At 47.8% G+C, this 14,852-nt stretch overlaps 1 protein-coding gene across 1 annotated transcript; it reads left to right on the top strand.

The window, feature by feature from the left end:
* Positions 1 to 2,894: 2,894 nt before the first annotated feature.
* LOC136936860 (desmocollin 2-like protein) lies at positions 2,895 to 11,836 on the top strand. The gene is made up of 11 exons (XM_067230514.1): positions 2,895 to 3,071; positions 3,229 to 3,383; positions 4,066 to 4,200; positions 4,733 to 4,918; positions 5,478 to 5,725; positions 6,048 to 6,190; positions 7,166 to 7,390; positions 10,308 to 10,529; positions 10,882 to 10,991; positions 11,095 to 11,421; positions 11,589 to 11,836. Exons 1-11 carry the CDS (start codon positions 3,005 to 3,007, stop codon positions 11,799 to 11,801), a joined length of 2,031 nt encoding a protein of 676 aa, XP_067086615.1. The 5' UTR covers positions 2,895 to 3,004; the 3' UTR covers positions 11,802 to 11,836.
* Positions 11,837 to 14,852: the final 3,016 nt, after the last annotated feature.

Here is a 14,852-nt window from a genome sequence, read left to right as displayed (position 1 = left end):
TGGTCTGGCCAAAGTGGGAGGCAAAAGGAGTCTGGTGACGTCAAGTCGAAGGACACAACCCTTCAAAGGGAGTCACAAAGCAAAAACGTAATTCTTCCGAACCAGATGAGGGACGAGGAAAATAGAGCCCTTGGAGTTGGGTATATGGCGAAAGAGGACCAGCTGTACGTGCTTGCCTCAGTCAACTTCTCCAAGAAGAGAAAGAAAATGAGACTTGGGAATAATCTCTGCAAAGAAGAGGTAAGGCCTAGGACGCCTAATCCACTAAGCAGGATAGAGTTATTAAGCCAAGTAGCTGGACTCTATGACCCCATCGGCCTGGTGACACCTCTGAAACAGAAAAGTGCCATCCTTGTAAGGAAGGCCTTCCAAGAAACTGTTGGTGGAAAGATGACGAGTGAAACCTGGACAAGCCACTCTCTGAAGGCCTCAGAGAGGAAGCCATTAAGATCTTTGAGGAATACTCAGTTAAGCCAGATCAAGTTCCGGAGGAGTCTCTGGCCGGCTGACCGGACAGGTAAGCCCTGGGCGATCATTTTCTCAGACGGAAGCGATAAGACATATGGCGCTGTAATGTACCTGAGATGGGACACTGCACATGGAGCTGAGATACGCTTTGTCGAAGCAAAAGCGAAACTAACACCACTGGATCAGAAAGGTGAAGCTGTAAAAGCTGAGATCTGTGGCGCAGTCTATGCCGCCCGCCTCCGTAAGTACTTTGAGAGGCATTCAAGGAAGCAAGTAGAGCACTGGGTTAATCTGGTTGGGAGCCATCCAAAGAGAAAGCTATGGGGACCAAACATTCTTTGCGAACCGTGTTGGTGAAATCCAAAAGACTGTACCAGTCACAGATTGGTGGTGGATTCCTGGCGACCTAAACATTGCCGACATAATCACCAGAGGCAGTACAACCGAAGACCTGAAAGAAGGATCTATTTGGCAAGATGGACCAGATTTCCTGAAACTGCCAGTGGATGAGTGGCCTATAAGATCACCTGGGGGAAGTCGCAGCCCAGGCCAAAGAAAATGTAGACCGACTCCAACAAAAATCCTTCGCAGCTGCTATCACCAGAAGCCAGACGAAACAATACAAGGACAAACAAACATCACAGACAGTTTGCCAAGACAGCAAAGAAAAATGCCCTGTAAGTAAACAGAGAAGAAGAACTCCAGCTAGCTGGGTTGATAAACTTGTCACTGTGGAGAGTTTCAGCAGTTTACAAAAGCTTGTGGATGTTATTGCATGGACCTGGCGGGCTGCTACGAACTGGATGAAAAAGGAAGGAAGAGTTGCAAAACGCTTACAGCTGTCGAGTGTCAGGATGCCCTCAAAGACCTTTTTCTGGCGGCTCAAGAAGGTGCAACATTTACAGACACATCCCTGGAACGACTCGTTGTCTATCGGGACAGCAATGGCCTGTTGGTATGTGGAGGCAGGCACGAATGTTTACTGAAGGACAAGCTGCTGTACTGCTGCTGCCTTTCGAACCCTGGATTTCCACCTTGCTTGCCAGAGAGGTCCACAATGCAAACCACGAAGGAATTGCTGGAACCCTTCTAAGGATGAGGGAAAAGGCGTGGGTGAATAAGGGCCGAAGACTTGCAAAACGCGTTGTTGACAGCTGCGTTACCTGCAGGAAACGCAAGGCCAAGCAATGCCAGCAGATCATGAGCGAATTGCTCCCTGAAAGAATAACTCCTGCCAATACATTAGAATACAGTACTGGATACCTGTTTGGACCGTACTTTGTGAAGGATGAGGTGAGGAAGAGAGTTAAACTCAGTGGGCCATTGTTTTCTGCTGCATGGCATCAAGAGCGATTCACACTGACCTGGTCAGCGACCAGTCCTCTGAAGGCTTCCTACTAGCCTACCACAGGTTCACCTCACTCAGAGGTCATCCCAAAAAGCTGTGGTCTGATCCTGGGTCAAACTTTATGGGAGTCAAGCCTGCACTCGACGAGTTACACAGGTACCTCAGCAAGCTGAACAAGTCAGAACTGGAGGACAAAGCAGCCAAGAATGGAACAGAATGGTCATGGATAATCCACCCAGCAGACTCTCCACACAGAAATGGGGCGGCTGAGGCAGAGGTTCGTCTGGTTAAGAGGGCCCTGAACAACCTGGCTGGTGATGGCATCTTCACCTGGAGTGAGTTCCAAACATTTCTGTTTTTTCTAAGAGGAGATGGAGCCCGCTGCCTTTCAACATCATCGAAAACGATGATGGTCCTTCATTCCCAAGGAGGTGGGACTGGTGAGAACGTCCTGTCGTCATTCTCGCTAGACTAGCTTAGCTTCTATCACCACGACTTTCTTTATATCCCTGTTTCTCCTCTTCTGTCCTCTCTCTTCTCCTCTACTCCAAATGACCATTAGCAATACCCTTCATACAATATTTTCTTATTTGGAAAAATGTCTCTCTTACTCTCTCAACCCCTCCCCCCCCCACCTTTCGTTCTCTAGATTGGTTCTGATTCAACAGTGAACTACACTGTGTATTACGAGATTAGCGGTCCAGGGGTCACCCGATTTCCGATGAGGCTGTTCTCTGTGAACGAGACTGGCACGATGATGGTGTGGGACGCCGTGGACCGTGAGATGTACCCCAAGTTTGTGGTAAGTACAAAACACAAGGCTTTGACGCAGGGGCCCAGGTTTGATTCCGGCCACGGGTCATTTCCTGCATGTCTCTCTCTCTCTCTCTCGCTCTCTCTCACTCTCAATCTCACTCTCTCTCTCTCTCTCTCTCTCTCTCTCTCTCTCTCTCTCTCTCTCTCTCTCTCTCTCTATCTGGTCTCTTTCATGTCTCTGTCTCTATAAAAAAGGCAACAAAATGGTGGTAAGTATGAAGGGCAAGTCTTCTAGTTTCTTCCGACACCTGTGTATGGAGTCATACTGACTGTATCTCATATCTGACTGTGTAGTTCACAGCTCGGGTCTTTGACATTCTCACCAAGAAGGAGATTGACCGACCCTTGGACATCACTGTGTTGGTGGACGACATGAACGACAACGCTCCGACCTTCTCCGGACCCCTCGAGTTCTCTGTGTCAGAGCAGTGTAGCCCTGGTGAGAGCATGGCGATGTGTGTGTGTGTGTGTGTTTACAATGTGTGCCAACATATATCTCAAGTCATTTAAAGAGATCTTTTAAGTCCTTCCGCAAGTGTGTCTCTGTCTCTCTCTCCATCTCTCTTTCCCATGACTCTTTGCCTTCCTCTCTGTAGATACTGAGATTGGACTCGTGACTGCCACTGACCTGGATGAGAAGGACACCCTCCACGTTAAGATCAAATACTCCCTCTTGAGTGGCATCGAGCTCTTCTCCATCCACCCTGAAAGTGGCATGCTCATAGCCAAGACCAGCAACCTGGACAGAGAGGTGGGGCCTCCCGGACATCCTCATCCTCATCCACCCTCATCCCTCACCCTCATCCCTCACCTTTATACCTCACCCTCATCCTCCCTCATCCTACCTCATTCCTCACCCTCATCCCTCACCCTACCTCATTCCTCCCCCTCATCCTACCTCATCCTACCTCATCCCTCACCCTCATCCTACCTCATTCCTCACCCTCATTCCTCACCCTCATCCTCCCTCATCCTACCTCATTACTCACCCTCATACCTCACCCCTCACCCTCATCCTACCTCATTACTCACCCTCATACCTCACCCCTCACCCTCATCCTACTTCATTCCTCACCCTCATCCCTCACCCTCATCCCTCATCATCCCTTTCCCTCATCCCTCATCCTCCCTCATCCTACCTCATTCTTCACCCTCATCCTCCCTCATCCTCCCTCATCCCTCATCATCCCTCACCCTCATCCCTCACTCATCCCTCACCCTCATCCTCCCTCATCCTACCTAAAGCTCTGTTGCTAGTCAGATTCACACTGACACAGACGAAACATCAAGATTTTGCCGAATTCATTGGCTGGATTTACGGTTAACGGTTAACAGGAGAATAATTAGCCTTTGTGGCAGTTGGTAAAACTGGCTGGTTTAGCTGTGTGGAAGACATTGCTTAACTGTGTGGTATCTGTGTTTGTGGTCTTCAGGTTCAGGTGGTGCACAAAGTCGTCGTGGAGATCAGGGACATGAACGGCGACGAGAAAGGCCTCTTCAACACCGCCACGGCAACCGTGACGCTGGTGGACATCAATGACAACCCTCCTACCTTCAGAGAAGCCACAGTAGGTCCCCTTCTTGTCGTCTGGAGAGACCGATGCTAATGGTCGCTCATCCGGTTGGCACCGGAGTTATACAAAGGGACAAAGGCAGGTACTCAGATGGACACATTCCTTCACGTACCAAAACTGCTCTTTGACTTTTTCAACCCCCCCTCCTCCCCCCTTATGTTGCGATGCAGCGAGATCACAATCTCTCTTGATTCCAGGCTTCAAGTTATGAACCCGGGGCTGAACTTAGTGGTTTGGATTTATCTAACTACTGGAAGCTACGGGCGTGGTTTCAGTGTGACATCCCATGAAGATGGTGATAGATAGTTTTTGAAGGAGCCTGTCCTTTTCCAAACAGCTTCCAAAGCCAACTTCCCAGATGGTTCTGTGTAACAAACCATCTGGCATATCCGGTTACCACCCCACCCCTCACCCTGCCCAACCCAACCGCCCTGCCTCTGTATTTTCAGGGGAGGCAGTTATCGTGTAGCACCTCAGGATGTTTTGCGGTATTGCGTTAAGGAAATGCTGTGGCTGTGTTTCGCAGTACAAGGTGAGAATCGACGAAAACCAAGCGGATGTGCTGGTCCTACGGATTCCTGTGGACGATAAGGACGAGAAGAAGACCAAGAACTGGAATGCCAAGTTAGTGATCACCGAGGGCAATGAGAATGGGAATTTCAGGATCGACACAGACCCTGAAACCAACGAAGGCCTGCTGTATGTTGTTAAGGTGAGACATAACAGACAATGAGGCCCTTTACACACACACACGCAGGAACACGCACTCGCAACTGAAAGGTGCAAACCGCAGAGTGACACAATGAGAGTCTGGCATAGACTGAGGTTGTGACACAGATTAATGGGTTGTGAATATGTGAGCTTTCTGATATCATCAGAAAACTGAGAGTCAGCTCTTTGGAGGGCTGAGCTGGGAACTTCCTCTGGCATATTTGCCCAGTGTGTGTCTGTGTACAAGCTTGGTTTGTGTGTCTACGTAGATTGCTACTGTGCATCAGCCGCATGTGTGCATGCATTTTTGTGTGCGTGTGTGTGCGCGCGCGTGTGTAATGTGGTGTGATTGTACAAGAATGATAAGAGTGTGTGCGAGTTGCTATTATTATTAGGTCACAGCATCTCTGTGCTCTCCATTAACTGGGTGCTAAATGTGTGAGAGGATGGAAGCAAGTGCTTTATCACACTAGAGCTTGGCAGGGACTCTGGAATGCAGGCCCGGACAATTCAAAAGCTAAAAAGGAAGTCTGACCTCATTTCCTCTCCTCAACCCTCAGCCACTGGACTATGAGAAGGGCAAGGTGGTGAAGATGAAGGTGACGGCCCAGAACGAGGCCCCTCTGGCGGGTACGTCCGCCTCCTGGGTCTCCATCCCCCTGGAGCTGAGCGTGGGGGATGTGGACGAGGGGCCCGAGTTCAGCCCCCCCCACCTGGTGCTCCTGGTCAATGAGAACACACCCAACGGAACCCTACTGAGTACCTATGCCGCCCTGGACCCTGAGACCAAGAGCAGCGCTGGGATGAGGTACCCCCTGCTGTGCCCCTGCCAACACCCTTAGAACACCGTAGGAATCAGGTGGTTTCGGACATCTAGACATGAATCGAATTGCGTTTCGTTTCATTGAACTGAACTGAATCGGATAGTCTACAAATGTATTACTGTGAAGGAACAGGATAGATCGTACCTTCACCATAACACAGATTCCACAGTGAGAGCTAATAGTGACAACGGAAATGTAAAGTAGGATTTAATGCAGAACACTGTGTGTCTTGTTACTGTGTACTGTAGGGATTACAGTGCAGACCTGCACCCACTCCATATCTATCCGTGTGTGTGCTGTGTGTAGGTATTACAACGTGGATGACCCCAACTCGTGGATCAATGTTGGGGAAAACACAGGAGAGCTGAAGGTGGCCAACACCATCAACCTGAAATCTCCACTGGTCACCAACGCCATGTACAATATCACTATCAAAGCAGTGGACAAGAGTGAGTAGAAGCCTTCTGAACATGGAAACCATGGATGCCTTTTCCTACAGTTGCTTCTTTTAGAAAATTAGAAAATTCAAGCGTGTCACATTGCACAGGGCAACTTGCGTTTTACCCTTTGAACAACCCCCCCCTCTCCCATTCTCCCACAAAAACAGTTTCTTCCCTTCTGCTGTTGGCCTCTTCAACAAGGCCAAGGGACCACACTGACTCTAATGACTTCCTGCTTAAAACACACTGCTTATTGCACTGCATTACAAAATGGTATCTTGTACATTTGTATTTTTTGTAATATTTGTATTTTTATATTGTAAATTACGGCAACTTATATTTTATTTTATTGTATATTTTATTTAATTCTAATCCCACTTAGTACTGCTAGTTTATGTACCCTTAGTATAGGTAGTCCACATATTTAAATTTTAGGTCCCTATATGTTTATTGTATGCACCTTCCTGCCAAAGAAAATTCCTTGTCTGTGAAAACTTTCATGGCGAATAAATCCCATTCTGATTCTGATTCTGATTCCGCCCCCGTCTACCTGCATCTACCTCATTCTTATCTTATCTGCACTCTCTGCCTGACTTATCTGCTCATAAAGGCTCACTACTCACAAACTATCTGCTAAGCTGAGCAGGGTTGTTCTAGACAGTAAACCTGGGTGTGTTATGGACGAAAGTCCTCTTAAAGGTGTAAAAAAAACCCAGTTCTTTTCTTGTCTTGTTCAAAAATGTCAACAACAACAGACGTTTCTCTGTTCTGTTCTGGTCATGAGACATGTGACAGGATTTGAGAGGGGGACATTCCTGCCACGCTCGGTCCATCAGCGCTCATCAGGGTCTAAACATCAATGCCCTATAGGGGGATCATCAACTAGGAGACGTTCCCTTCTCAGTCTCTCTATAAAGCTACAAATGGACGCCTCTGACCCTTGACCCTTGACCCTCCCGTTATTGTCTCCTCTCCGTGTCCCAGGTGGCAAGTCAGGCAACGGCACGGTTACCCTCCTGATCAAGGACGTGAATGACAACATGCCGGAGATCGACAAGGGGGAGCTGGTGCTGTGCGAGGAGCCGAACGGGGGGAGGGGCTCCGTCACCATCGTGGCGGTGGACCCGGACCTCCCGCCTTACTCCACCCCCTTCAACTTCCAGCTGCCAGACGGGCATGATGGGAAATGGAGGCTGAGAAGCATCCAGAGTAAGTGTCACGGACTTCGAGGCAGGACAGGCCCTCCCCCGGTAAACCGATGTGCGGCGTGAATTTCGAACCGTGTGCCTAAAACCTACAAATTGATTGGTGGGACGTTTACTGACCCCTAATGTAGCCCTTGGGCACCACTCATCCACTTTCCATTTATTCAGATGAGAAAGATCTCACATCCACAAATGTCTTTTAACTTCTCCTCGATCAATGATTCATTAGGCTTTTAATAATGTATAGGCAGGGTTAATATCTTCACAAGCCTGTTAGTAGAGCCAGCTCTGGAAAGATGTGTGTCATTGATTTTTGAGTTCAGAGACAGAGGGCGTCATGTACTAACGCTAGTACATGACGTACAGTTAGGTCCATAAATATTTGGACATTGACACCATTTTCATCATTTTGGCTCTGTATACCACCACAATGGATTTGAAATGAAACAATCAAGATGTGCTTTAAGTGCAGACTTTCAGCTTTAATTTCAGGGTATTTACATCCAAATCTGGTGAACGGTGTAGGAATTACAACACATTTTATATGTGGCCCCCCCCCTTTTTAAGGGACCAAAAATAATTGGACAAACTAACATAATCATAAATCTAATTGTCACTTTTAATACTTGGTTGCAAATCCTTTGCAGTCAATGACAGCCTGAAGTCTGGAACCCATAGACATCACCAGACGTTGGGTTTCGTCCCTGGTGATGCTCTGCCAGGCCTCTACTGCAACTGTCTTCAGTTCCTGCTTGTTCTTGGGGCATTTTCCCTTCAGTTTTGTCTTTAGCAAGTGAAATGCATGCTCAATTGGATTTAGGTCAGGTGATTGACTTGGCCATTGCAGAACATTCCACTTCTTTGCCTTAAAAAACTCTTTGGTTGCTTTCGCAGTATGCTTCGGGTCATTGTCCATCTGCACTGTGAAGCGCCGTCCTATGAGTTCTGAAGCATTTGGCTGAATCTGAGCAGATAATATTGCCCGAAACACTTCAGAATTCATCCTACTGCTTTTGTCAGCAGTCACATCATCGATAAATACAAGGGAACCAGTTCCATTGGCAGCCATACATGCCCACGCCATAACACTACCTCCACCATGCTTCACTGATGAGGTGGTAAGCTTTGGATCATGAGCAGTTCCTTCCCTTCTCCATACTTTTCTCTTCCCATCATTCTGGTATAAGTTGATCTTGGTCTCATCTGTCCATAGGATGTTGTTCCAGAACTGTACAGGCTCTTTTAGATGTTTTTTGGCAAACTCTAATCTGGTCTTCCTGTTTTTGAGACTCACCAATGGTTTACATCTTGTGGTGAACCCTCTGTATTTACTCTGGTGAAGTCTTCTCTTAATTGTTGACTTTGACACAGATACGCCTACCTCCTGGAGAGTGTTCTTGATCTGGCCATCTGTTGTGAAGGGGTTTTTCTTCACCAGGGAACGAATTCTTCTGTCATCCACCACAGTTGTTTTCCGTGGTCTTCCTGGTCTTTTGGTGTTGCTGAGCTCACCAGTGCGTCCTTTCTTTTTAAGAATGTACCAAACAGTTGACACACCTAATGTTTTTGCTATCTCTCTGATAGGTTTGTTTTGATTTTACAGCCTAACGATGGCTTGCTTCACTGATGGTGACAGCTCTTTGGACTTCATATTGAGAGTTGACAGCAACAGATTCCAAACACAAATACCATACTTGAAATGAACTCTAGACCTTTTATCTGCTCCTTGTCAATGAAATAACGAACTCCCATGAGGGAACAACATACACCTGGCCATGGAACAGCTGAGCAGCCAATTGTCCAATTACTTTTGGTCCCTTAAAAAGGGGGGGGGGCACATATCAAATGTGTTGTAATTCCTACACCGTTCACCTGATTTGGATGTAAATACCCTGAAATTAAAGCTGAAAGTCTGCACTTAAAGCACATCTTGATTGTTTCATTTCAAATCCATTGTGGTGGTATACAGAGCCAAAATGATGAAAATTGTGTCAATGTCCAAATATTTATGGACCTAACTGTACATGAGCGCAAATACACAGGTGTATTTGCTTGCAAAAGCATGGCGAGGTATGTACAAACACTGAGGTAAAAGCGCCTTTCACGGGAACTGAAAATGGCAAATTGCGCATTTCCGTGTCATGCATATGCATTCACGGGAGGGTCAAGGGGAAAGTGGGAGTTTCCCATAAAGAGATGGGAGGGGATGTGGAAATTGCGCCTAATTGTATTCTGCGGTATGTACAAAAACTGCCTGTGAAAGCGCACCTCTATTTTGCGGTGAAAATTCTCCGCCTGTTAAAAGCAGGCGTAAACTAGGATGCGCATATGCCTCCTGGTGAAATGGCAGCAGTAACCCGAGCAAAACGAAGACATAGGCCAAAGGATTTTTGCCACAAGGATCACACTTTTTGAGTTGAGTGAACACGAAATCATTACGCGTTACAGATTAAGCAGCCATGCAATATTACAGTTACTGGAATTTGTAATTTCGGTCCAGATTACATTTATTTGGGTCGGTGTGGAATTCCGGCCTTGTATAATATTTAAATTCGCTGTTACCTCATGAACAGGCACATCAATTTCGTTATCACTAAATCTTTGTTTTCGCTGTTATGACTTTGGTGGCTGATCCATGATAGAAGAAAGCAAATGTAAGTACATGAGGCCCAGAGTCTCTTTGAGGTGGAGGGGAGCAGAGTGGAGAGCCCTGTCACACTCACGGATCCACCTGCTCTGATCTGTGCTGGGTCATTTTACCACCCCTCTCTCCACCCTGCTTATCTCTCTCCCTCTCTCTCTTTTTCCGTCTGTATTTCTCTTTGTATTGCTCTCTCGTTCTGACTCTCCCTCTCTCTTCCTCGTTCTCGTTCTCTCTCTCTTTCCCTTCCTCTCCCTTTCCACGTTCTCTTTCTCTCCAGACAACTCGGCGGTGCTGGAGCAGGCCACGGACATGCCCAGAGGGCTGTACCGGGTGCCCGTGCGCGTGAGCGACCTGCAGGGCCAAGGCGGGGTCCAAGAGGTGCAGGTGCGTGTGTGCCGCTGCCTGGGGGGACAGTGCGCCCCCCAGAGGAGCTCTGCCATGCTGGGGGTGTGGGGGGTCCTGGCCATGCTGCTGGCTCTCCTGCTGCTCCTGCTGCTGTGTGAGTGGCACACACACACACACACCACACACACACAGACACACACACACGACACACACACACGACACACACACACACACGACACACACGACACACACACACGACACACACACACACACACCACAAAGACACACACGTACACAGCAGATGACTGTTGGGTAAAGCATAGAAACGGCGTGTATTGTATTCTGTTGAGTGGCGCCGAATGTCACCGAAACAAATGATAAGGTCCAGATATTGCCACGCACTTGTGGCCAACTCTATTCCCGTCAAGCCACATGGGTGTATCAGAAACCTTTCATTGTGTTGATGAAGGTTAATGATATTTAACCTTCTCGCGGCCTGCTTCCAGGCATCCACTTTGTGTTTGCCTGCACCACGAAAGGGGAGAAGGTCTACATCGACGACTCCAGTGGTGGAATGCTGCTGATGTCCAACACAGAGGGTCCGGGGGAGGACGTGGTGAGATCAGTTTCACCTTCGTCATCTCTCTTATTCGTGACTTTTTTGCTGTGTGTGAGCAGGTCTAGCCATTGTTCTGAGCGCCTCTGTCGCCCTTCCTTAGAAGTCCGCCCACCTCCTCACCATCCCCCCCACCTGCGACAGCGCCGACGGCTCGCTCAAGAAGGGATTCCTGGACAGGATGGGGGCGACGTCGCCTGTCAGCCAGCATCAGACTGGTCAGCAGATAAATCAGCATCTGATTGGCCAGCAGATGAACCAGAACAGCTTCTACCAGACGAGCATGCGGGACTCCCTGTCTCAGGGACAGAAGGGCTTTTACTCCTCCGGGCGGTATGGGGGCGCCACCTACACCGACGCTGCCTTGCTCAAACAGTCCCAGCTCTCTGCTCTTTACACATGGCAGACCAACGGCCTTTATCTAGACAAGGTACACTCCAAAACAACGACACTATTCCTAATGGATACGAATGATGATCATGGATTATATGAACTTCTTTACCCGTCTGTTTTGAGTCCTGGGTTATATATAAATGACAAACTGCCATTTGAAATGTGCCTTCTGCGATTGAACGTGTCTTTCTCTGCGCCCGACAGAAACTAGGGTATTTTGGCGATGAGGCGGAGGAACGCTACGCGGACGACCTCCTCACGCCGTACGGCTACGAGGGAGAGGGTTCGCCGGCGGGCTCGGTGGGCTGCTGCAGCAACCTCGGGGACCAGGACAACCTGGACTTCCTGGACTCGCTGGGGTCCAAGTTCAAAACACTGGCGGACATCTGCCTGGACAGAGAGGAAGACATCCCCTGAGAGAAGCAACCGGAACTGATACAGGAAGGGGGGACTCTGAGGACTGTAAAAGCCAGACATTAGATGAATACTACAGCTTTGATGTGCTGAAGCTGGCTGAGGTTTGGTGCTGTATGTTACGACATTTTGACACTAGGTGGCGTAAGATACTGTGTTACACTGATGAAAAGAAACACTGAATCAGAATCAGAATCAGAATGGGATTTATTCGCCATGAAAGTTTGCACAGACAAGGAATTTGCTTTGGCAGGAAGGTGCATACAATAAACATATAGGGACCTAAAATTTAAATATGTGGACTATCTATACTAAGGGTACATAAACTAGCAGTACTAAGTGGGATTAGAATTAAATTAGATATACAATAAAATATAAGTTGCCGTAAATTACAATATAAAAATACAAAAATACAAATATTACAAAAAATACAAATGTACAAGATACAATTTTGTAATGCAGTGCAAAAAGCAGAGTGTTTTAAGCAGGAAGTCATTAGAGTCAGTGTGGTCCCTTGGCCTTGTTGAAGAGGCCAACAGCAGAAGGGAAGAAACTGTTTTTGTGGCGTGAGGTATTGGTCCTGATGGACCGCAGCCTTCTGCCGGAGGGGAGTGACTGAAACAGGGAGTGTCCAGGGTGGGAGGAGTCGGCCACAATCTTCCTCGCTCGCCTCAGGGTCCTCGAGGTGTGCAGGTCCTCGAGGGTAGGCAGATTGCAGCCAATCACCTTCTCAGCAGTGCGGATGATACGCTGCAGCCTGCTCTTGTCCTTGGCAGTGGCAGCAGCGTACCAGACGGGGATGGAGGAGGTGAGGATGGACTCAATGATGGCTGAGTAGAAGTGCACCATCATTGTCTTTGGCAGGTTGAACTTGCAGGTTGAACTGGCTGGGGTTAGCTCTGATCAATCCGATTGTATGTACATGTGTGGGTTAGACCTTGGTCAAATTATGTTGTTGTTCCTCAGTCTCAAGGACAACACTAGATGTTTGAAAATATATACTGTACAGTAGTTTTTGGGCCTGGTCAGGATGGAAAAATGAGCTTCTGCCTTCACTGAAAAAACAGTTTTTGTTCCAAGGATAACTGACTAATGCTGACGAATCTAATAGTGCATCAACTGCTGTTTCTCAATAACTCAAAATGCATTTATTTTCATTAAGTACAATAGGAGCGAATATGTGTGCATTTTGTGCATACCATGGACAAACAGAGTATTGTTTACTGTAAGATATCGTGATAATACCTGAAGGTATTGCAGAATGAACTAAGAGGATAGGGGATTCCTTCTGGGTGGAAGTTGTAATGGCGTCGAGATTGGAAATGGAACACATGAAATTATAGATGGGCAACGGTTTTAGACGGGATTTATTTATTTTTCTATTGCATTTACTGAATCAATCCAATTAAATGAAACTTTGGGGATTTATTCCTTAATATTTGTCTTCCTTTGCAGTGATCCTGGTCGAATGTTTTCTTAAATCCATAAAAGCGGTTAGGATTACAGGCACATGTGAATTTTGCATGGTTTTGATTGAGGAGACAGTTTGTTTCGTCAATGTTTACATGCCCAACATAAGCCTTTTCCATAGCAGGGAACCACATTGCATGCATTTGTACCCATTACTAATAGCAAAATATAATGATTCCCATTAGAGGGAAAACCAAACTGTTCGGTGTGCTTAAATGTTAATGACCCAAACTAAAGAGAACTGCCATTATGCAAATGTTGCCCTTGAGAAAGAGACCCACTTTGCTGGGGAAAGCACTGAGGGAAAGAAAGATTTCGGACCAAATGAGGAAACACCAGATCAAAGGAGCGTCCCAGAGAACCTGCCATGTGATCTGAAAACCACATGCCAAGAAATCCTCCCCTTCACCGTATGCAATGCTAGAATACAGGTTGTTTGTGGGCGTGCGTGTAATGTCCGCGTGTGTACGCGTGTGTGAGAGAAGGCATCTGCACGCGTGTGTGCTTCTGTGTGTGTGCGTGGGCGTGTGTACGTGCTCGCGTGTGTATTGTGTGTGTGTGTGTGTGTTGGTGGAGAGTGATAAGGACAATGAAAGAGGGGTTGACCCAGACAGCAGACAGGGCTGTGAACCTGGCTGTCTGAGGAGACTTGCTTTGTGCCAGCTCATCTGAGTCAGTCTTTTGGAACCGTTCCTTGGTGACTCGAGTCACAACCGCACTGACTCACACAGCCACTCTGGCCCCTAGTGGACATCCGGAGGCATTACACGACTTCAAATCCCGTTAATGCACCCTCAAGGTAAAGGGCTGGGGAATAAGAGTAAGCACTCAGACACACTAATAAAGAGAATTGTCTTAAACGCCTTTTAAAATTGCACGTAGACGAGACACAAACTCCTAGTAAACACGGCTATTATGTTCGGAGAATGATGAGGAAAAACTAACACACGCTTGTAAAAGTGCTCCTCACTGGAGACCCGAGAACAAAAAGCCCTAACGATTATTCCGCATTCTCCCAAAGGGTCCAATTAGGAAGTTTAAGATTGCACAAATACTTTTTGCGAAAATTCACAAGAGCGTCTTGGCAGGGTACCTCACTCGGAAATGATATGACATGGAACATGGGCCCTCAGCCCACGTTGTTGGGTTTGAAGTAGGCAGTGGCCAGGGGCGATGGAGAGCTCTGGTCTGTCTTCTCTGCCCGAAGCGCTGGGGGGGGGGGGGGGGGGGGGGGGGTTGTGCCAGCCAGGGGTACGGGGGGCTGAATCTAAAAAGGAGACAGCCCCACCACCTCCTCTCAGGAGGTTGGTGTGTGTGTGCGTGGGGGGGTGTTGGTGTGTGTGGGGGTGTGGGGGGGTGGTGTGGCTGAGCGGTTAGAGAATCGGGCTAGTAATCAGAGGGTTGCTGGTTCGATTCTTGGCCGTGCCACATGACGTTGTGTCCTTGGGCAAGGCACTTCACCCTACTTGCCTCGGGGAATGTTCCCTGTACTTACTGTAAGTCGCTCTGGATAAAAGCGTCTGCTAAATGACTAAATGTAAATGTAAATGTGTGTCTTGGTGTTGTGTGTGTGTGAGTGGGGGG

This window comes from Osmerus mordax, chromosome 27 (genome assembly GCF_038355195.1).
Source record: "Osmerus mordax isolate fOsmMor3 chromosome 27, fOsmMor3.pri, whole genome shotgun sequence".
Taxonomy (NCBI): Eukaryota; Metazoa; Chordata; class Actinopteri; order Osmeriformes; family Osmeridae; genus Osmerus; species Osmerus mordax.
Note: the sequence above shows the minus strand (reverse complement) of the source record. Positions and strands in the feature narration are given on the sequence as shown.